Source organism: Daucus carota, chromosome 7 (genome assembly GCF_001625215.2).
Source record: "Daucus carota subsp. sativus chromosome 7, DH1 v3.0, whole genome shotgun sequence".
In the NCBI taxonomy this organism is placed as follows: domain Eukaryota; kingdom Viridiplantae; phylum Streptophyta; class Magnoliopsida; order Apiales; family Apiaceae; genus Daucus; species Daucus carota.
Genome location: NC_030387.2, coordinates 29,236,833 through 29,259,383, shown reverse-complemented (window position 1 = coordinate 29,259,383; position 22,551 = coordinate 29,236,833). Strand labels below are relative to the sequence as shown.

Below are 22,551 nucleotides of genomic sequence, written 5' to 3'. Positions count from 1 at the left end.
ATAATAGATTTATCATTTAGTTATAAAATATTTTTTAATATTAATATATATTTCTGATAGTAATTTTATTTTTTAATTAATTATAAATTTTATGTTTGATATATTTTTTATTTTCTAGCTTATAAAAAAATAAATATTATTTATTTTTATCAGTTACATGATAATTTCATGTTTTGGAATAAAAAATATTAGAGTATGCACGAAATACTCTTGTGCTCTTTTGAGTATGATTTTTCCCTTAATGGTAGGTAAGAAAATTCTAATTATTTATGTAAATTCTTTATTCAATTCCAATCTGTTTTGAAGTAAAATATATCTATTTATAAATATATTTTAGAATTAATATATGATTTTTGATAATAATTTTATATTATCATTTTAAAAAGATAAAGACGAGTTTTTATCCTGTAAATTGTAATACATCAACAGTTTTTTAAGTTTCTGGTACATCATCGATGTTTTAAGTCATTAAAAAATTTACCCCTTGTACACTTATAATTATTAAAGAAGAACTTTATATAATTAAATTATTTATTTTTGTTTTTTATAGATGATTAGAAAACCCTTACTTGAGATATATCTATTTATTTCGACAAAATTGCACGGATTTCCAATTTTTTAGGTTTAATATCTCAGCAGCAAGTAGATTACGCCGCGGAGATGTGGATCAGGACCCTCAATCCTATTGCACCCAATTCTATGGGTTGTATATACTCCCTCCGTCCCATTTTATGTGACCCTTATTCCTTTTTGGGACGTCCCAAAAAGAATGAACCTACCATACTTACTATTTTTGAACACTACTTTTCACTATTACATCCACTACTTTCTTCCACTATCTCCATTCTATAATAATATAAACACTATTACACCCACTATCTTCCTACACTATCTCAAATCTATTATTAAATATTGGTAGGTCCCACCACTTTACCCACTTTTCAACTAAACTTACTACATTTTTCTTAATCTCCGTGAAAGTCAAACCAGCTCACTCTTTTTGGGACGGAGGGAGTACTATATAGTGGGCTGTAGCCTGTAGATTACTTGTACTAGATTAACATGAAAAGCAAGTACACTGACTCAACTACTGCATTGTTTTGGTAAATAATTGTTTGTTTTATACGACAAATGGTATGTTTCATCTAGCAACAGGTATTTGACATTAAAATAAATTTCACAAATCAAATCTTTTTCCATGGACATTTTAAAATGAAAATATTCACACGTGTTTGACATATAAATATTAAAACAAAGTATAGTTGGTAGCATACTACTTAGAGCATCTCCAAGAGGCTCTTCATTTAAGCTCCTAACTTAGATTTGAGGAGGGAGAAGCAAAATGTTGCTCCAAGAGACTCTTAAGTGGCTCTTAAATCTTAAGAGCCTCTTGTTTCTCTCTCCTCTCTCCTCAAAGTTAAGAGCCACCACATGCTCCTAACTTATTTTTTCACAATAAAAAAATCCTTCCCTCCAATCAACCTCCATCTTTCCCTCTCTTTTGTTATAGTGGAGCCCAATATATGAATAAAATATGAAATAGAGAAGAGATGTAGAGAGTATTGTTGGAGTTTACACTCTTAACTTTGTCTTAAATTACTAAGAGCCACATTTTTTATATTATATTTAGGAGCCAACAAGGAGACTCTTGGAGATGCTCTTATATCCAGAATAAATAGTAAAATACCTCATTTTAAAGGTTCTATTTGTCCAAAACAGTGATTTTTGAGACGCATGATCAAAAATGTTGATCAATTACCCATTGACCCGTTAGCTTGGTTGTTTGCTGCAGGCTACTTGCAGATTTAAGACTTTAAAGCCATGCATTTTTTACACTAAACATTATTAACAAAGATTAGCATCACACACCAAATATAACCAGGATGCTTATAAATTATGATGCTAAGACACAGAACACTCGGAGCCAACTAAGAAATTGTGATTCAGTGTCAGAATATGCAAGATGAGGCAGAGGACACAGACACCGGGAGCCAACTATTTATACAACAATTCATAATCCAGCGAAATTGAAGTCAAGGTCCAGAATACAAAATATAATTCCCGTCAAGACATCATTTTGATATATAGGTAATTTACTAAACAAACAGTAGCTGCTTACAATAAAAAAACATCACAAAAGATAATCAACCTCAATATGCACTTCTGGCCTTGATGCTTGTACCTTTCGATGTTTATTACTCTTGGCTCTGCTTTTTTATTTTCTTAGGAGTCCCAATCCTACTTTTCGTTTCTCAGGATTACACTTCCTTGTCCAATAGTAAAGCTTCATTGCTGAAACTTGGGCCACTTGCAAAGAAAAGTAAAGCTCATTACATATTAGAGTTATACTCCCCTTCAAAAAGATTCCTTAACCTCTCTTTTTGGTACGCATACCTCACTTCAGCTAGTTTACACCTATACTAAAAGATCATTATTGGACTATTGTCAATATATTGGATAGCTATTGCGACATAAGGCTTGAAAAGGTTTTGACCCAAAGAAAGCCCAGTAAATGTTCAAACTAGCTTACCAAGGAAGCAAAAAAAAAATGATGAAAAAATAGGCAGAACAATTTAACTGAAGTTATGAATTCTCTTTGCAGAGGTCAGGGTATTTGAGAGAAGCATTGCGATTGTCATTGGCCCAACACCTCCAGGAACTGGTGTTATAGCTGAAGCAATCTTACATGCCTCCTCATAACAGATGTCACCAACCAGTCTGTAGCCTCGAGGGCGTGTAGAGTCCTGTAGCAGCACACACCGAAGAATAACCAACTTAATTTTTAGGTCCGATCAAAAAAACATTAATGGAATTTGACCTACATCTACTGATGATTATTAATAAAAAAAATCTATTATTTATATGTACATTCAGGGATGAGCATGTCGCTATATCAAGCATTTTAGCATGTCCAGCGTGTTAAGCTTAACAGCAAAGAGTGACTGTAAATTGGGATGGGATTGATGAGAGGAGAAGAAGTAATCACCTCAACCGGATTTATTCCAACGTCAATTAGAACTGCTCCAGGCTTTATCCAGCTACCTCTGACCATGTTTGGTTGCCCCACGGCAGCAATTATTATGTCTGCTTGTTTAGTGATCTCCTGGGGATTCTTGGTTTTGGAGTGAACAATACTAACTGTAGCATCTTCTCTCTACGACAAAAACAAGGCATCAGGGAACATAGGGGAGATAGAAAAGATACAAAACAACACAGCTTAAAATTAACAATAATAAAAGAAGAGTTAACAAGTTGCACAAGTGAATCCTACCTGCAACAAAAGAGCAGCAGGCATTCCAACAATGTTGCTCCTGCCAATAACAACAGCATTTTTTCCTTTGATATCAACATTGTATCTATGCAGCAACTCAATGCAACCTTTTGGTGTGCATGGAACAAATAATGGTTCTCTACCCCGCATTGCAAGGCGACCAATGTTCAGAGGGTGGAATCCATCAACATCCTTCTCGATGCATACAGCATTTAAGATGCTCTGCTCATTCATATGCTGGATTCAAAGTGTAATGGAAAAAAAAAATTATGTCAGAAAACATCTGATTTGCAAAGCTAGATCACCAACTTTAAAAAAAAAACAATGAAATTCTTATGGTATATCCTGGTATGCTACTTCTGACACAAATTTACAGTTACAAACGAGTATATCAAATAAAAAGTGTAGAACAAGAACTTAATATCCAAACCAACAACTCAAAACATAATTTAAGATATATATGCTTATAATTATTTTGCCTATTAATCATAGGTGTTACTACCATATTATTTATGATTATTAACTACTATAGTTATTAATCAACATATATATTACTAAAAAAAAATTAGTGAAATCTTACAGATGATGGGAGGGTTAAAATGCTCAATATGCAAAAAGTGGGACTGACCAGACCCATCTTATTGACTGTACTGATTTTGTACTAGCTTTTATATTTTTCTTTAAGGACTTTTGGGACTTGCCAATCCGGTCATTTTCTGGATCGAACTGGTCCGAACCTTTCATGAACTGTACTTCTCAGATGTTTTAGTCTAATAACTTTCATCTTTTTCAAACCAGCTTTTATATTCATCGCCATGATGCAGTGTTATTCATCATATATTCTCAAGATGTTTAATTAGAAGCTTACAGATGGCAGAGGCAGCTGAACAAGTATGCCATGAACGGCAGGATCATTATTAAAGCTTGAAATATGTTCGAGTACTTCTTCTTCTCTGCAGTCCTGTGGCAAACACACTTCATACGATTTGATTCCTACTGATTCACAGGATTTTTTCTTGTTGCGTACATATGTTGCAGAATCTTTCCTATCACCAACCAGTATAACAGCTAAACCTGGCACGACACCAATTTCACTCTTCATTCTGGATATTTCAGCAGTTATTTCATTTTGAATATCTTTTGCAACTGATTTCCCATCAATAACCTTAGCAGAAGCCTCAGTAGCCATAGAAGCTGCCCATAACTAAAACAAGTAAGTAGTAGTACTAGTAGAGGGCAGAAACAAAAAACAAAACAATCTCCACATTTAACACAAAAAGACAAATGTTGTAATCAAGATAACATCAACAAAACTACCATTCTTATTGTTTTTTTTACTGAAAAAAACCTCAGGCTTAAAACATATAGAATGACAGGAGATACAAAAGTTACCCTGTATTTCAAAATAAAATACCACCCAACTCTGTCCATAACATTGATCTTCTTCATTAAGTCCAAGTTTGGCATTTACTTTCACACTGAGCTTCTTTTTCTATATATTATTAAACAAATACCAATATATCCAAAAATCAAAGCCAATTATCCAAAAAGCAGAGCCAACTATCCATTCCGCATGTGTGTAGATTGCCTTAAAAAATTAATCCAAATTGAAAAGAAAAAAAGAAGAGTTGCAATTTCACAATGAGCTAAATCCACATAATTTACAATCTTTACCTATTAACCACAAGCTTCACTTTTTTCCGATAGTTAAAGCTATCATCTTTACAATCAAAACAACTCCAAAATTCCACACTCACCAAAACACAACAAAAACAACTAAAAATCAAACCTTTTATCATTACAACACAACCTAAAGACTCGATAAAATCCAAACAAGGAACACACACATACACTTATACACACAAAGTACTAATAAGTGAAAAAAAATCCAAACTTTATGAATATACAAAATTATTTACATACCAACACAATAAGATAACGGATTAGACACATGGGTCATGATTGTTTTAGGCTTCTGAAGTCCAAACTGAGGTGAGATAAGGCGCTTGAACTGAACGACGCCGTTTGGGAGCTTGTTATTGGTGTTGAATGAAGTAAGCCTTGCTGATGAAGAAGAATCAGCTGCAAAAAGCACGAGTGAAGATGATGCAGAGGCCATTTTGGTGGGGATTTTACAGATGAATTGAGTTATTAGAGCTATTATGCTTGCTGCCCTATAGATACAAAACTAGGGTTTATATATGTATATGCAGAATACAGAGATATAGAACTAGGGTTTATGTGTTGATGACAGTTGCAGAGCGCAAAGTTTTTGTTAAGTTGAAATTAAAAAAACTGATGGCTGTGGTAATTTGGGGTGAAAACTGAAAAGAGAGGATCTTTTATATTGCAAGTTTCTATGAGTATCTGAATAAAAATATAATCTAACGTTTTGGGTAATGAATATTTACGTATATATTATCTATCATGGAACTGTAAAAAATACATTAACAACTATCTTTCTATGATAAAAGAGGAAAATAAAAAAATTTCCAAATAAAAGAGAAAAATTAAAAAAATTCCAAAAAAATAAAAAAATACTACATTATGTATTAGATTTTGACAGTTTTTTTCTTTTCTTTTGACAAAGAACTTGAAGATACTGCCAAAAATAAATGAGAATCACACATGCAAAAGAGTTTTCCCAAAAAAAACACAAAAGTACTACATTATATATTAGATTTTGACGGGTTTTTTTTTTTTTTTTTTTGACAAGAACTAATTGAGAAATCGCGTGTTGCGGCGACCTATAAAAATTATATTAATGATTCAAAATGAGTATTTATAAGATAAAATAAATGTGTGGCAGTCTATAAAAATTATATTAATGATTCAAAATTAACGATTGTAGAATAAAATAAATTTTATATTATAAACATCTCGATGCAATACCAATATTAATATATAAAATTACAAAATTGGACTATAATTCACGAGTGAAAAAATGAAAACAAATTCTACATATAATGAACGATTTAAAGAATGACGAATCTTAATTTTAGTTGTGTTTTTTAATCTGAAACATAATCAGATTAAAAAACTTGCAAGTTACTGTATTCCATAAATAATTTAAAACAAAATCAAATTAAAAAAAAGTAGTTTTTATTTTTAATATTTTCATTCAAAAAATTTCATAAAATTAGAAAAACAATCTAAAACAGAATCAATATACTTATATAAAGGAGAAGCGAGGGGCGTGTAGGTGGCGCCTCTCACATCGCTCCGTTTTATTTTTCAAATTTTCTGGATTTTTGGATGAAAAATATCAAAAATTAGAACTACCTTTTTTAGTTTCGGATATATTAGAAGCAAGTTTCAGAATCTGATTTTGTTTCAGATTATTTATGGAATATAGTAGCTTGAAAGTTTTAATCTGATTTTGTTTTAGATTATTCAATTATAGGAAAGACTGATTATTTATGAAATATAGTAACTTGAAAATTTTAATCAGATATTGTTCAGATTATTTAATTATGGGAAAGAGTAGCAAACAAGTCTCCCTCACCTATAAATACCCGTAGAGATCGTAGGATTTTGGATCATCTAAACCCAACCTCCTCTCTCGATACCACAAACCTACCTGATAGTTCTCTTACTCGATTTTTAAAGGAGAAGCGAGGGGCGTGTAGGTGGCGCCTCTCACATCGCTCCGTTCTATTTTTTAATTTTCTGAAATTTTTGGATGAAAAATATCAAAAATTAGAAATACTTTTCTCTTGCTCGATTTCTAATTCGGAGGTGTCGTTCTTTTGCAACGATAAGTGAAGACTGTTACAGTAAAGGTTGTTGCAAGCAAATGTAGTTATAGACCGTTATATTGGTGTCGACAAATCCAAACACGGGAAAAGAATATAGTCTTGACAGGAAATTGATGGTTGATGTCAATAAATTAACTATTAATGATGTATGTTTGTTGGTTATTCTTTTATAATATTTGTTTTGTTCATCGGACATGTTTGCTGTTGTTAATTTTTATATTATTTACTTTGTATACATGAAAAAATTATTCATGCATTATCTGTTTGCTCCGTTCGAGCAACTTTTAGGAGGGTGGTTATATTTAAGTTAAATGTTTTTGTGCACAATCAATCTAAAAAAATTGGAGGAAGGTGACAATGTAAGAACATAAATTATAGTCCAATTTTGCAATTTTATATATTAGTATTTGTATTACATCAAGATTTTTATAATATAAATTTATTTTATCCTACAAATATTAACTTGAAACATTAATATACTTTTTATAGACAGGCATAAAATTATTTTATTCTACAAATATTAAAATTAGATCATTAATATAATTTTTATAGGCCGTCGCAACGCGCGGATTCTCATCTAGTTAGATTAAAAAAGTAGTTATTTTTTTTGATATTTTTCATCCAAAAATTTCAGAAAATTAGAAAAACAGAACGGAGCTACCTGAGACGCGTCACCTACACACCCCTCGCTTCTCCTTTATATAAAAGTATATTTATATAAAAGTATATTGATTCTTTTCTTTTGACATGAACTAGTTGAGAAATCGCACATTGCCGCGTAGGGGTGTACACGGGTTGGTGAAACCGACCAACCCAACCCAAACCGACCATATTTCATCCGATCCAACCCGAATGTTTTTAACCCGATACATAATTGGGTTAAAAACGTATTAACCCGATTTAATTGGGTTGGACACGGGTTTCAGTTTTTGTAAACCGATCCAACTCAACCCGATTGAAAAGTACGAAAACATATAAAATTTATCCAACCCATCACATATTAGTCCAGTTTATCTGGTTTATTGTATTTGTGTGCTCCTTAAATTCAATATAATAATTTTTGTTTGCTACTTAAACGTATATGAGATTAAATGTATGAATGAGAAATGAGATTAAATTTATTACTATGCTTGTTTAAGAGCACACAAACATGAATACTATGTTTGTTTGCTACTTACATGTATTTGTGGTCTTAAATTTATCTATTTAAATATCAAACAAATATAATTGTTTGTGTTACAAATTTATACGATCCAACCAAACCAAACCAATCCGATCCAAACCGAAGTACTACAAATTGGTTTGGGTTGCAAATTTATACGGTTTGGGTTGGGTTGAAATTTTGAAAACCCGAATTAATTGGATTGGGTTGACAAATTCCGCTAAACCGCCCAACCCGAACCGTGTACACCCCTATTGCGGCGGCCTATAAAAATTATATTAATGATTCAAAATGAGTATTTATAAGATAAAATAAATGTGTGGCAGTCTATAAAAGTTATATTAATGATTCAAAATTAATATTTGTAGAATAAAATAAATTTTATATTATAGGCATTTCGATGCAATACCAATATTAATATATAAAATTACAAAATTGGACTATAATTCACGAGTGAAAAAATGAAAACAAATTTCTACATATAATTAACGGAATCAAATTAAAAAACTTGCAAGTTATTAAATTCCATAAATAATCTAAAATAGAATCAGATTAAAAAAATTAGTTTTTATTTTTGATATTTTTCATCCAAAAATTTCAGAAAATTATAAAAACAATATAGAACAGAATCAGATTAAAAAAATAGTTTTTATTTTTGATATTTTTCATTCAAAAATTTCAGAAAATTAGAAAAACAGAACAGAGTTATCCACCTACACGCTACTCGCTTCTCCAGTTGTATAAGTTTGAAAGTACTACCAAAAATAAATGAAAAATTACACGTGCAAATATATCCGCATGTTCTGAGAAATGTCATATTTAAATGTCATATTGTCTAACTTTATAAATTTTGCAATAATGAATGACAAAAGTAACTAATATTAAGCAGAACCAAAAAACCACGGCCATGACTAGGAGGTCCGAGGTTCTGTACTTCATCCATCATCAATGTCAAGGTAAGAAGAATATTCTACTTCGACTAAAGGGGCTCCTTCTATCAGAGCTTATTAAATAAAAGAATGAGCTGTTACTAAATCAATCGAAAGTCTGAACCGAACTACTTTAAGTTTTCTGCTGCTACATTCCTGTACAATTTATGCAGACCGGACAATATAGTACTGTACAATTATTGTGTCTTTATCAGATTTCCTTCTCGGCTTACATGATCGTTTTTCTTGGTCAGTGTTATACTGCTGGCGTTCCATTAGGCACTTGGTTATCATCTAAAGGATCTGTTGTTGGCTGAGACTTGGCTTTAGTCATCATCTGAGAATATCCATAACCGAGAGAACTTCCACTAGTTTCACTGAGCTGCGTATATCATGCAAGAGCAAGTACTTAGCCTTGAGAACATGAAATGGCATTGTTAACTAGAGAATATGTATAAGCACTAAAGCAGCCTACAAAGCACCAGACATAAGTACCTCGGTAAGCTCAGCAAGGTGGCGAGACCTAAATTCGTTAATTGTTGCTGCTATCTCCGACATTGGAAGTTTAGCCTATAGACAAAGAAGAAAAAATGATGAGGATATACTAAAATGTTTTTTGAATATAATTTCCATAATCACATTTTGGTGGCCTGTGTATCTCAGTCCCATAATAAGGTTCGCCCACTGATAACCAGTATCACTAATGTTACACCCTACAGGATTTACATGTGCAGTTAACATATTAAATACAAAAATATTGAGCAGGATTATGTGGATCCACACTTAACACATGATTATGAAATAGGCTCATAGGAATATGAGCCTGAAAACAGAATGAACCACGTAAACTAACTTAAAATAGCCTGAAAATATTCCAAAACATAATTCATGATAAGGTAGATAGGGTACCTAATACTATAAATGAGGTCTTAAGAAACCTAGCCAATTTTGTTGCAGTTATCTATATTCTATGCAACGTTTTACCATGTGCCAACTCTAACCGGAACTCACATATTAGGCCGGAAACTTATCATCACCCCATGATAAATATGTAGCAAAATATGTGTACTTACTTGCGCAAGAACCGCAGCTGCTAACTGTAGACTTGGCTCTAAGGTCTCTGGGACAACCTGTTAAATGTATTTGACTCGGGGTTAGAAATTAGGATTAAATAATTTATAAGTAATGACAGTGAGGAGGCATGAGTAATAATTAAGCAATTCAGCATAACTCGTCGCAAAGATTAGTTCCCACATTAACAACTTCACCGATATTTGACATTAAAATCATTAAAAAAGACAATAGAAAGCTACCGCTGTTGCACCAGCCTTTTCCAATTTAAGGCCATGATCCACGTCATGGGCTCGGACAAAGGTCTTTATGTTAGGAAAATACTTGTTCAGCGCCCACACAGTTCTATAATTTGCACCAGGAGTATCTAAAGTTATCGCTGCAGCGCAAGCTCTTTCAGCGCCTACTTTATGGAGGATCTGGCAAACAAATATGCAGAAACATGTCAAAAGGTGAACTAGCTAAAAAACATTTGATGTCCTAGAGATTTACTTTTACCTCTCTACTACCAGCATCTCCAAAGTACACAGGAAGATCAAGTGTACGTCCCACAGCTACTCTATCACTGAAATTAAGAAATATATATATTATAATGCTATTCCTAGAAAACAAGAAAGACTATACGAGTAATTAATTCATATCTAAATGGTAAATGATTCACAGACAAAAATGCGCCACAAGGGATGCTAAATTGGACACGATTTAAAATTCTGTTTATTATTTTGTTTTTCTTCTCTTCTTATGGCCCTCAGCCACAGCCTTGCCCGCACATTTGTGGTGTTGAGTCTGTTAACACATGCGTTACTTGCAAATTGCTATCTAAAGAATCGGTGCAACATATATACTAATAGACTGTTAAATACAAAAAGCTGATAAAAACAGCTTAATTCCAATCCAAATCCATCGGGTTTTGAATCGGATCAGGTCTTTTTCGGGTATATCGATTTTATAAATAATATAGAAAAATCCATTATACTTAATAAGTGCAAATAATACTATTTTTTTTGTTATTTGAGCAAATAATATTACTCATATATAACACATAACTTTATAAACGAATAAGTTTATGAGTGTATATGAAATATTGTTCGGATTTTAAATCATTATGATTATATAATTAAAGTAAATGATTTACTCAATAATAAGAGAATGGAATGATTTGAATATTAAATCATAATGAAATGGTGAAATAAACGCATGTATTTATAAATATATGTCTTATATCTAAAATATTACTATATATTTATCCATAATATATATATATATATATATAGGCTCATGATCAAATAGAAACCAATCTTAAAATAAAAACTAGAAACCAATACAAGTTGATGATATTCTCTGTACAATTTAGTGATATTCTCTTTAGGATTTAGTGATCAGTGTTGCAGGAATTAGAGAAAACTTAATCTCCAGATATGTTCCAGCTTGGAATCTCCAAATCTGTTCATGTTTTCGATTCAGATGGTGGTGATAGTGGTGGAGATGGTGGAGGTGAAGGTGGAGATGGAGGAAGGATGATTGTAGAGGAGGTTTGGGCGGCTTGAAGTGGGGGGTTGGAGTGTTGCCGGAATAGTGGCGGCTTCACGTTTGAAGTTGAGTCGAGGTGGAGAAAGAAGTATGAACGAGGTTGAAGCATCGATTAAGATGGGGTTGGTGAAGATGGAGGTGTGGAGGTTGTGTTGTTAGGGAAATAATGGAGATGGAGGTGGTGGTTATGGAGGGGGCAGGCGGCATAGAGGTGGTAGTGCTTATGAAGGAGGCGACGACGGAGGTGGGGTTGGTGAAGATGGAGGTGGGTTTGGTGAAGATGGAGGTGGAGATGGGGTTGTTTAAGAATTTAGTGGTATTTGCTTTAGGATTTAGTGATATTTCCGCTTGGTTTTTAGTTTCCAGGATAAGGAGGTTTCTATTGGAGTAAAACTCTCTCTCTCTATATATATATAGGTAATTCATCGAATTTCAGGTTTGGGTCGGGTTTCGTATTTCGAATCGGGTTTCGATTCGGTACAAAAAAGATCCAAATCCAAAATATCGAGTTTGGTAATATCTAATCAGGTCGATACAGATCAGGTATCTATTGGGTCGGATTGTTTTGCCATCCCTAAACTGAAATCCTTCGGTATGAATATATTTTATTCGGACCAAGGCAGCATCTGCACTCCCACTAGCACAGATTAATTACATTTTTGTATATGCTTAAATGGACCTAGGGTAGCATGAATTCATCATCTTGTTCATATGGCGAATTTCTCTGTAATTTAGGATGTAGGTCAATACATCTGACTGAGAGTCACCATGGATACGTTACAAACCATTATTGAATACTTTGTTGAAAGAAAAAAACCAAAAAAACACGAAATTAAAAATAGTGTTTGTTACCAGGAGTAGAGTATGTGTACAACTTGAAGGCACAGATATTATTAGGACAAGAAAGCCTTTTACTAGTAAGAAAAAATTTATTTACACAGCCTCCTTGTATCAGTACATAAGATCTAAACACACAAAAGTTGGACATACCTCCTCACGTCAAGAGCAACAAATGGAATTAGCCTCTCTGAAAGAAGCTGCGCAATGATCTGGCCAGAAAAATATTGAAATGAGCAAAAATGATAATATATCCCTTATCCATCATTATATAGTAGCTTAGGAAACAGAACTTGAAGATTGTGAAACACAACAATACCTGGCCAACACGTCCGAATCCACATATGATAATATGATCTTGCAAATCATCAGTCTGATAATTGAAGATATCGCAAATTTGTAGTCCAAGTATCAGAATGAAATCATCATAGTAGGGACACAAGACAGCATAGGAGTAAAAAGTATATATCATCTAGGTGCCATGATCTTATAATATCCCATTTTGCAGGATGCAAAAAAGGAAAGAAAAAATTATTTCCTCCATCCCACCCATTTGTTAATAGTTTTTTTGCGATGCTTGGCACACATTTTAAGATGGATATAAAGTAGAGTTTCATAACATATTTTTCATTTTTTTTGAATAAAAATTTAAACATTAAATTTTTATTCAAAAGAAAAAGAAATTAAAATAATGCTTGAAACTATACTTGATAAGAGCCTTAAAATGCATGTCAAGCCCTCCCTCCCAAATATAAACAATCTGGAAAGACGGAGGGAGTATTATACTATCAAATACCTTGATTTTGTTAAAGATGTATACACCGTACATACAACTAGATTTTTCACCTCATGAACTCGTTCATGATAACATAGAAATGAACTTTGCTAGATCTTGGTAGCCTGATTAAAATGGCGAATATTCTAATTATTTTTTTCTTTTTTAACCTAATGCAAGTCTACTGCTTACATCATTAAGGCAATTGTACCACAAAAGCTCATTTCTTTCTTTTATCCTTTAACATCAAAATTTTGTACAACTCATTGCTATTTTGATACTGAAGTTCACACGGCTATTGTTCAAGTGAATGGGGAATGACTAAAAATTAGGCACCTAATTATTTATTACATGTAATTTGATTAAGTCACTACAGCCTCATGTTTCACTAGGCGTGGCTTCGTAAAGAAAATGAGTAAGTTGGGAAGTTTGGAAGACATTTTAGTAAAGCACATTAAGTATTAAGACATGCATATGATATATCGGCCAGCAGATTAATTGTCGAAATAATTAAGTGGGAGTCTTACCTCATTTTCAACAGGTAATAAACTTCTCACATCTTGCTGCTCAAATCGAGAGGCTATTAGCTGGCCTCCAGCAGCTAACCATGGCGTCAGTGCCATAGAGATTCCCACCACAAGAAACAAAAGTGAGGACAACTGAGAAGACATGATACCCTGATGCAGCAATCAGAATTTAGGTTCCAAGATACCAAAACAGGCAACATATAATCTGCCTAATTAAGTGACAAAAAAAATTTTGTTTTTTATGCCAAGTCTTCTTGGTCAGGACCCAAGAGAATTCTATATTACTATGACTCACTGCAAACACCACAAATTCAGTTTTTAATATTTGAACAACATGCAACTTAATCTATACAGACGAAGTCGTGTAGTTGTCTTCCTACAAGTGTTGCTTTGTCTTTTATACTCATTCCCGCTCTTCTATAGTAGAACAAGATTAAACTATATCCTACTTTCGTGCACTGTATTGCTTATGGTTAGAAATCCTCTTAGAACCTATATATAATAAAGCTGAACTTTGAAGAGAAATATACTTCACATCAAGAAGTTTAGTGATATTTGACCATGTATGTTTGTCAAAATGGAAGATAGAAGGGAAGGAGTTTTGGTCCCTAAATCTAGGTTTTGTAGACATAATAATTTGCTTAGAAGAAAATGCACGACTGCGATTGTTTTTTGAGGTAGACTAACTTAATGAAGTGGGTTTTAATTCATCCAAACCCTCTTCACTCAATTAAGAATAACTGCATAATTAGTGCCGAAAATAAGCTTGCACAGAATCGTAATTGCATCTAGTGACTGTTCTGTAATTACAAAGAAGCAAAACTCAATACTAATCCTAAACTTCGAATTGAGAACATTTCAATCTAATATTGAACTCATGAACTATCAGCTGGTGGACACCTCTATTCAGAACATATAACAGAAAATGATTTCTCTTTCTTCTAGTAATTGAACATGACACTATTGTTGCATGATCCTTTATTGGCCCTTATCGATCATTTATAAGCATCCAAGTATGAAACATAATCTTTTCATATGAGTTATTCAGTATATCTGACATAGCTCATGGAACTCAAAAGTCAAAACACAAGGCATACAAGAACATCTACGCCAATTGCATAGGATAAAGAAATAGATATAACTATCTTATCTATGTATTATACATATATACTCATTAAGCGGCAAATCTAACAGAATTCGAAAGCTTACTGAACTTCTATGAATAAAACAAAACAACATTTTGTCAATCGAGAGATTTAACAGCAGAAAAATAAAGTGCAAGGCAGAAACCTGATTAACGGCTTCACCAAAAGCAACAAATGCAAATTCTCCTCCTGGAGCAAGTAGAAGACCAACTCTTATTGCAGATATAGTTGAAACACCAAACATCCTACCAATGAGAACTACCAATATGGTTTTGCCACCAATCAACAGTCCCAATGTCCCCATAATAACTGGAAAGTTTGAAAGAAGGAGTTTTGGATCGATGGACATTCCAACCTGTAAAGGTAAAGGTAAATCATCTTAGTATTGAATAATAAAGTAGCTAACTTACTGATCGACAAAGCACATGCACGAATATCCACACAGGAAAAAAATCCTTTTAATATTATTAATTGCATACAAGTACACAGAACTACTGCAGAACAATAAACAAGCTACACAAACAGCTGGACGGCAACAAAACCAACAGACATTCAAAGGTAGCAATATAATCAATACAGTTCAAACGACCTAGTCATAAAGAAAACTCTGATATATGACAAAAGATTATCAAATGTTCTAAAACTTATTAAAAAATTAATTAAATCCATATAAATTGAATTCCTATAAACTATACATGTAGGCATGTACATCAATTCTAGACAATTTTAGATGTGCATGTAGGGAGCCTACCGTCATGAAGAAAAGACCCAGTAGAAGGCCACGATATGGAGCAATATCCGATTCCACCTGTAGAGAAAATTCAGTTTCGGCAAGTAGCAAACCAGCCAAAAATGCACCTAGTGCCATGGAAAGGCCAGCCTGTTTCAACAAAACAATTAGCGGAATTCTTTTATTCAGATACATGCATTAAAAAATTAATAAAACACGCCAACATACCCTTGCAGTAAGGAGACTTGTACCGAGAATGACCAGGAGCGTATTTGCAGAGAATATCTCTGCATTCTGAATCTCTGCAATTTGCCTATATATTGGGCGAAGAAGCTGTAGGGAACAACTAAAAAATTGTTAAGCCGCTTAGAAACTTTCTGTGAATGTCATAAAACCTGGCATCTAAATCAAATCTGCCTAAAAGTTATATAATTAGTCACAAGATGTCTTCTGAATTTTATATCAAAGTGGCCACCATTCTCGTCAAAATATCTCACCTAGCTACCCGATCTCCACGGCCTCATTAAAGTACTCAACTCACTATATATCACATTATGCTAAATTCTGGGGATTTTTTTTATATCAAAATAGGAGATATAAGAATTTTTTTTTTTCTAATATGTTAGTTTTAGACACAGGCAATTTTGAATTTTTAGTTTGACCACTAAAAATCTAGTACAAGAACGAATAAAGGTTGAAGGTTTTAATTACAAATATTAGAAAAAACATTTTATCTATGTCCATATATGTGTTCTAGTGTGCCTCTGCATTTATAATTATGATTTGTCTTTATTATATGAGTCATGCATAGTACACTTTGTCTGGTGACTAGAATTTTCGTTAAGTTCTTTACTAATATATTTTCTAGATTTAACCTAGTGATTTGAGTGTTTAAATAAGTCCCCGTGGAGATCGGGTAGCCAGGTGTCTATCAACGAGGATGATGGCCACTGTGATATAATATAACTTAAAGCAGTCATAAATGTTTTTCTTTATTAAGAAACTTACCAAGCGTCCTCCAGCAATAATGGCACTTATAGCAACAATGGCCTTTAGACCTGCTATTCCAAGTGCTTCAGCAATTGCTAGGAAACCAATCTAGAGAGGTTGGAGAAGATTATGCATTATAACAAGAACATCTGCTGCAGCAGAAGGCATTAATGGCACCGGCAGTTGAAATTAAATCGTGCAATGTAGAAAGTAACGGAAGTGTAATATTTGACTATATTTTATTTAACACTCTAAATTATACTAATTAGCATTAATTGGTCAAACATATTAAAGTAAAGGACAAGCTAAAAAAAATGAAGGTGATTACTATATATACATAACCAAATATATTAGGGAAGAAGATGGACTAAGCATTATTAGATCTGATACCCCTCCTTTGGAAGAGTTTGGTGATATAAGAGGTATGAGTATCAGAAGAACCACAACTGCCAAATCCTGAAAGCAAAATCATTGAACACCACATTTATTAGAGGAAATAAAAACAAAGGCCCAAATGCCAAAACATATAACCACAACATGTAACAGAAAGTATCGAAAAAGAAGCCATCAATATTATAAAGAGTATGAAGGTACATCAGTACAATAGTTACAGAACACCTTTATCTTACAATGGATCTACATGTGGGCGCGGGAGAGGGGGGCAGTCTTTAAGAAGATTACAAGTACGAGTACAGGGGGTAAAGCAGAGTGAAGCTTGTATTTTCAAGAACAAGTAGAAAGAGCCAGAAAATTATATGTAGGGCTCCAAAACTATATCAATGTTAAAAGCATACAGTTACCTGGAACAATAATACGGAGAATGTAGCTCGTCCATGACGTGACGTGCTCTCTCCTCTTTCCTGCAATACCTGTACCAAGTTTCACAAAAAGGAGTTTATAATACTAATATGGTATCAACTAGCACCTAAGATTTACTTTGATAAGTTGGATAAGTGATTCGAACATAAAAGATCAACAATAAAATATAATAGTTGCAGTAGTTGACAAGGTCACAAGATTAAATTCAATTACAGTTAGAGGGTACTTATTTGATAGTCATTGCTGACCAAACCAAACATAGATATAAAAAGGCTAAAACATCATTTCTAGAAGTAAATATTCACTATGATGCATATCCACGACCATTATTCATTACCACATAATACACTTGAGCATCTCAGTTCTGGCAGTTCACAGTACTTTGACTTTCAAAAACAAAGAACTGTGTTCGAGCATTTTAAAACCAATTATGTGATATAGTTAGACATCGCAGATGAGGATAGTAACCTGAAGGACAACAGCAGTGGAGGATAACGCCAAACCATTCCCGATGACAAGGGCAGCAGGACAGGTTAGTCCCGAAACAAAATGAGCTACTAAACCAACCAATATAGCTGTTGCGAGAACCTGAGCCATGTATATTAAAACAAGGGAACTGCAAAAACACAAAACTTATATGCCCTGGAGGTGAATGATCTTGTTTACCTGAGCAGAACCCATTCCGAACACATATTTCTTCATAGAACTCAGTCTCTCTACGGAAAGCTGCAAATGATGACCAAATTTTAACTTGGACTCTCATTCATATTAGGAAACATTAGTAACAAATTTTGAAAGGCTTGAACAAGTCAAAAGTTAGGGGTTCTAAATCACACCTCAAGACCAATATTGAACAGCAAGAAGACTACACCAAATTCAGCTATTGCCTTTGTTGCATGTACATGATGAATTATAGAGAGGCCATAAGGTCCAATCAATATACCAGCAGTCAGATAACCAAGAACAGGGCTGCCTAAACATCGAAGCAGACCGAAGATTCACTGTTAGTGACGTGAATGAAATACTATTTATATTTTTCTTTAGAAGATATGTAAAGACTGCAGCAACATACAAGTGAAAATGCAAAATCATACTTAGTGGGGGAAAAGAAGAAGGCGCAAAATTATCAAGTATTAATAGAAGATCTCAAACATAAACGAATGTCTCCAAGTTACATGTAATATATAGCATCATAGAACTGAAAGACAAAAAGCAATTACAGACAAAATGAAGGAGCTACAAAAAACATTTGTAAATTCAGTTGGGAAAATATAAGCAAGTATTGTATAAGGATGTAACTAAAGACAAAAATAAGCAAGTATTGTATAAGGATGTAACTAAAGACAAAAAGGCTTCAAATTTATATCTAGCCCAATTGGAACAAGCATATCATCATACCTCCTGGGATTTTTTGGAATAGAGGAACGAATATAACACTTGCAAGGAGTAGCCACAACATGTCAAAGAGAGAAGCTTCTTCCTCATTTATCTGAGTTTACATCAAAAAATTATCAGGAAAGAAAAAAATGCTAACTTTAGGCAAATATATATTGCATGCTGAGTGACATGCAGAGAGTACAGAGATAAACAGAATGGCAAAATATGTATCCACCTCTTGATGAGGAAGCTTCTCTAGTAAGTTTCGAATTTTCCTGGATACTTTCCTTATTTGGTGAACCACAGGTTTTTCAATCAATGTAAGCTCATCAATAGTAGTAGTAATATTGTCTGGCTGTTGAAATAGCACATTTGCTCTCTCAGAGCGATTACCATAAAATGCAATCCTGTGATATTGTCAATACTTTGTGATCAAAAGAAAGCCAGCCCTTGTCCCCATTATTGGCAAACGAGCAGCCAAAATATACTTACAAAAAAGTATTGAGGATAAAAAATTAACAGGTAAAGCAATTTTTACGCGCAACAAAAGTTTTCCTATCGAAAAACTAACAATTTGACAAAATTTATCGTGATTATGATGCATACCCTGCTCCAGCAAGCAGCAAGCCAACTACCATCTTAGGCAATTGCTTTTTTCCTGATTCAGTAAGCCCGTGAAATAGCGAAAATGGTGCAAACTCGGTCTCGTCCGCATCAAATGAGAAAAAAGATGCAGAAAAGAAGCGAGATGATTTATTTGGTAATGCTTTGGGAGCATTAAGAGATGAGCTGTCTTTCGTCAAGTCCTTCTGCATCTCTGTTTTTCTTGTTTGGACCAAATTATTAGACTTTTCTGCTTCTAATTCAGTCTCAACTAGTAGTGCTTTAGTACTTAATTTTCCATTTCCTAGGTCAATGGAGTCTTCAAATCTATCCTTTCGGATATCAACCTGGCTATCTGATAAAGCGTCACTAATTAAAGAACTAGTCTCACAATTTTCATCAGTGCTTCTAACTACAAGATTGTCAGCTAAATGTTCAAGGTTTGCTTTCTCCTCGGTGATAACTCCCTCACTCAGATCATGTTCTTGTGACAACAATCTATTTTGAGGCACACTTTCTGAGTAATCTAGAAGTAAAGAAGGAGAATTTTTCTCAGCTCTCTGTAGCGCAATTTCAGCATCATTGACGCGTTGGGTGGCCTCGACTTCAAAAGCTACAGCTTGTTCAGCCAGGAGCATGATATTAGCAACATCTTCCTCGGCTTTCAATGCATCCCTTTCGGCTTTCTCTGCAACCCCCTTTAATCTGTCCACTTCCTTTTGCAATTCAACTTTTTGGATCTGCACTTGCTTTAGATCTGCCTCACAACATAATAGAGTAGCCTCGCAAGCTTTAATATCATTTAGAGCGTCCAAGATGGCCTCTTCTTTTTCCCTCAGAGAATTAGTTTCCATTTCCACAAAAGCACTCCTTTGTTTGGCACCTTCAAGTAAATCACTTGCAAACTGAAGCCTTGCATCAGCTAAAGAAAGGGCCACCGTCGCTTCATGAGCAGTTTCTTTTGCATTAATCTCTTCATATTCAATCTCTTTAAGAGACTCCAATCTAGAATTTACATCATTCCACGCGTTTTCTGCTTCATCTTTTAATGCTATTGCCGCTTCTGATATCCTATGTGCTTTTTCCTCGAACATAGTACTATTAACCCGTGCAACCTCCAGTTCCTTGCAAGCCTTTTGTAACACTTCACGTAGGTCCTCGAAACTAAGAACCTCTGATTTCTCTTCCTCCTGAACTGCCTTATTTCCCTCTAGACTTCCATCCGACCCCTTTGTACTCTCCAGGTCACTACTTTCACTGGACCCTCCCAAACCATTTCCCTCAACATAAGCAACTGAATCATTTCCTTGACACCGCCAAGACTGAGCTACTCCTCTTGATAACTGAAAGCAATACTTTAACCCTGACCCGAAACCTATCACTGAACTATGGTAACCTAAACAACTGCAATCCAATTCACCCTTACTACAACAAACAACTTTCTTCAACTTCTTCCTCCGACTACCTTCAGAAAACAAACTTGTCCCGCTAAATACCACACAGCTAAACTGAGCACGCTTATTCAAACTCCCCAATATTCTATAGCTAGTACCTTCATCACCACCAATTACACTCACATTTGGCTGCCGAAAACTACACATGGAAACCATACTCCAACAATCTATCAAGTCAAAATCCTACTCGAATATCGCCATTATCAAACACAAGAACCTGTTAAACAATAACAAATTCTCAAATTTCAAACTCAACCACAAATCAAGCAAACTAGACCTGCTCATTATGTGAGAACAATAAAATAGTACAACAAAATAGTGCTCAAAATGTAGACATTATCACATTCAACAAAATTAGGACAGTAGTACTTACAATGAGCTTCTAAACCAATTATAATTGCATGAAATGGTAAGCATTGTAATTAGGACATCGTGTGCGTACACAAATAAGGTGAAAATAATAGTGAATTAGAGAAAGTGTGGAGACAAAACCTGACCGAACATGAGTACGAGGATGAGGAACGGCGGAGTTGCCGATGTATGAAGAGATACAATATGATATGAGTTGCTTGCTGTTGCTGCTCAGCACTAGCTTGCTTGTCCAAACGGGGGCCTCCAGTCCATTATTGTATGTTGACTTTAAATTTTCACCGACATAATTTATCCCGGACATAGGAAGTGAACGGAACTCGAACCGAGCAACCGTGCAATTTTGGTTTGATTTAGTTTTAATTATTTAGAAATTCAGTCTTTCAGTCCACGTTAAATAGATCAGAATTTGATACGGTCTGATTTTAAAAAAATAAATTTATTTCGGATTGAATAAATGCCGGAAATTATAATGTCGATTTATATCTATATTATATATTTTACATATATATAGTATAAATTATAATTATAATTTCTATAACTTTTTAACGATTTAGATGTATGTGGCTTACAAATGAGTATGTGTTTTACTACTTTTGGGGATTATCTAGAGTCGAACACAGTTGCACGAGATAATCTAGATATATATTTCTTATAAATTAGTATCTGTTTTAATAAATCAAGAATGTTAACTATGTTTATAATGTAAAAATTTATAAGAACACTGGTCTTAATGTTTAAAGAAAAAGGATATAGAAGGAAAGCCTATACAAAAGATTGAAATTTAATATTCTGGCATATCAGGTGTTAAGACCTCTTTTAATCAGGGTGAATAGAGATGCTCAATTTCATACTTAGCTAAAATCGGGGACTAAGTGGAGAGAGATAGTCAAATTACAATAAGTATAGATTAAGAAGGTTTTTAAGGACTAGAATTATGGAGTTTCCTAGACGGAATATAGAATTAAGTATTGACTAAGGGTATATTTAAAACCATGAGGGTACCTAAAATTTGAATAAACCTAACTCTGAAAAGGGTTAGGCGGGAATCAACGAACTGTTGGGGGAACATTTAAGGAATAGATTACTATAACTTAATTATTATTAAAGTGTAGTAAGCTGACTCATGATAAGGTAAGAGGGAATGTGTGAGTGAGTTTAAATATTTAACAAATGTCATAGGTTATACTTACTAGTTTTATAG

General features: G+C 33.7%; 2 protein-coding genes across 3 annotated transcripts; both read right to left on the bottom strand.

Moving 5' to 3' along the window:
* Positions 1–1,987: 1,987 nt before the first annotated feature.
* Positions 1,988–5,585, bottom strand: LOC108193393 (bifunctional protein FolD 4, chloroplastic). Its single transcript, XM_017360015.2, has 5 exons — positions 5,195–5,585; positions 4,140–4,465; positions 3,272–3,508; positions 2,987–3,154; positions 1,988–2,744 (listed from the first exon to the last, which is right to left on the bottom strand). The coding sequence occupies exons 1-5, from the start codon at positions 5,388–5,390 to the stop codon at positions 2,574–2,576; spliced, it is 1,098 nt and encodes a 365-aa protein (XP_017215504.1). The 5' UTR covers positions 5,391–5,585; the 3' UTR covers positions 1,988–2,573.
* A 3,469-nt stretch (positions 5,586–9,054) lies between these two features.
* Positions 9,055–21,698, bottom strand: LOC108196089 (K(+) efflux antiporter 2, chloroplastic). 2 transcript variants are annotated; one of them, XM_017363187.2, is made up of 21 exons: positions 21,471–21,698; positions 19,528–21,195; positions 19,157–19,328; positions 18,943–19,033; positions 18,381–18,517; positions 18,211–18,270; positions 18,013–18,132; positions 17,526–17,594; positions 17,116–17,181; positions 16,744–16,833; positions 15,964–16,068; positions 15,757–15,885; positions 15,151–15,360; positions 13,861–14,010; positions 12,878–12,931; positions 12,712–12,770; positions 10,690–10,756; positions 10,434–10,610; positions 10,194–10,250; positions 9,616–9,690; positions 9,055–9,502 (listed from the first exon to the last, which is right to left on the bottom strand). In XM_017363187.2, the coding sequence occupies exons 2-21, from the start codon at positions 21,132–21,134 to the stop codon at positions 9,377–9,379; spliced, it is 3,621 nt and encodes a 1,206-aa protein (XP_017218676.1). In that variant the 5' UTR covers positions 21,135–21,195; positions 21,471–21,698; the 3' UTR covers positions 9,055–9,376. The 2 variants fall into 2 exon arrangements, with proteins under 2 accessions (XP_017218676.1, XP_017218678.1); XM_017363189.2 differs by having other exon boundaries at positions 21,476–21,698.
* Between the last annotated feature and the right edge of the window lie 853 nt (positions 21,699–22,551).

Bases quoted from the DNA above. Each gene is read 5' to 3' on its own strand.
- LOC108196089 (XM_017363187.2), bottom strand. From the start codon at position 21,134: ATGGTTTCCATGTGTAGTTTTCGGCAGCCAAATGTGAGTGTAATTGGT. The intron at 18,133-18,210 runs GTAAACAAGATC...TACATGGCTCAG, and splicing joins TCGGAATGGGTTCTGCTCAG to GTTCTCGCAACAGCTATATT. The intron at 9,503-9,615 runs GTACTTATGTCT...TGATATACGCAG, and splicing joins ACCTTGCTGAGCTTACCGAG to CTCAGTGAAACTAGTGGAAG.
- LOC108193393 (XM_017360015.2), bottom strand. From the start codon at position 5,390: ATGGCCTCTGCATCATCTTCACTCGTGCTTTTTGCAGCTGATTCTTCT. The intron at 4,466-5,194 runs GTATGTAAATAA...AGTTATGGGCAG, and splicing joins TCCGTTATCTTATTGTGTTG to CTTCTATGGCTACTGAGGCT. The intron at 2,745-2,986 runs GTGATTACTTCT...GTGCTGCTACAG, and splicing joins TTGGAATAAATCCGGTTGAG to GACTCTACACGCCCTCGAGG.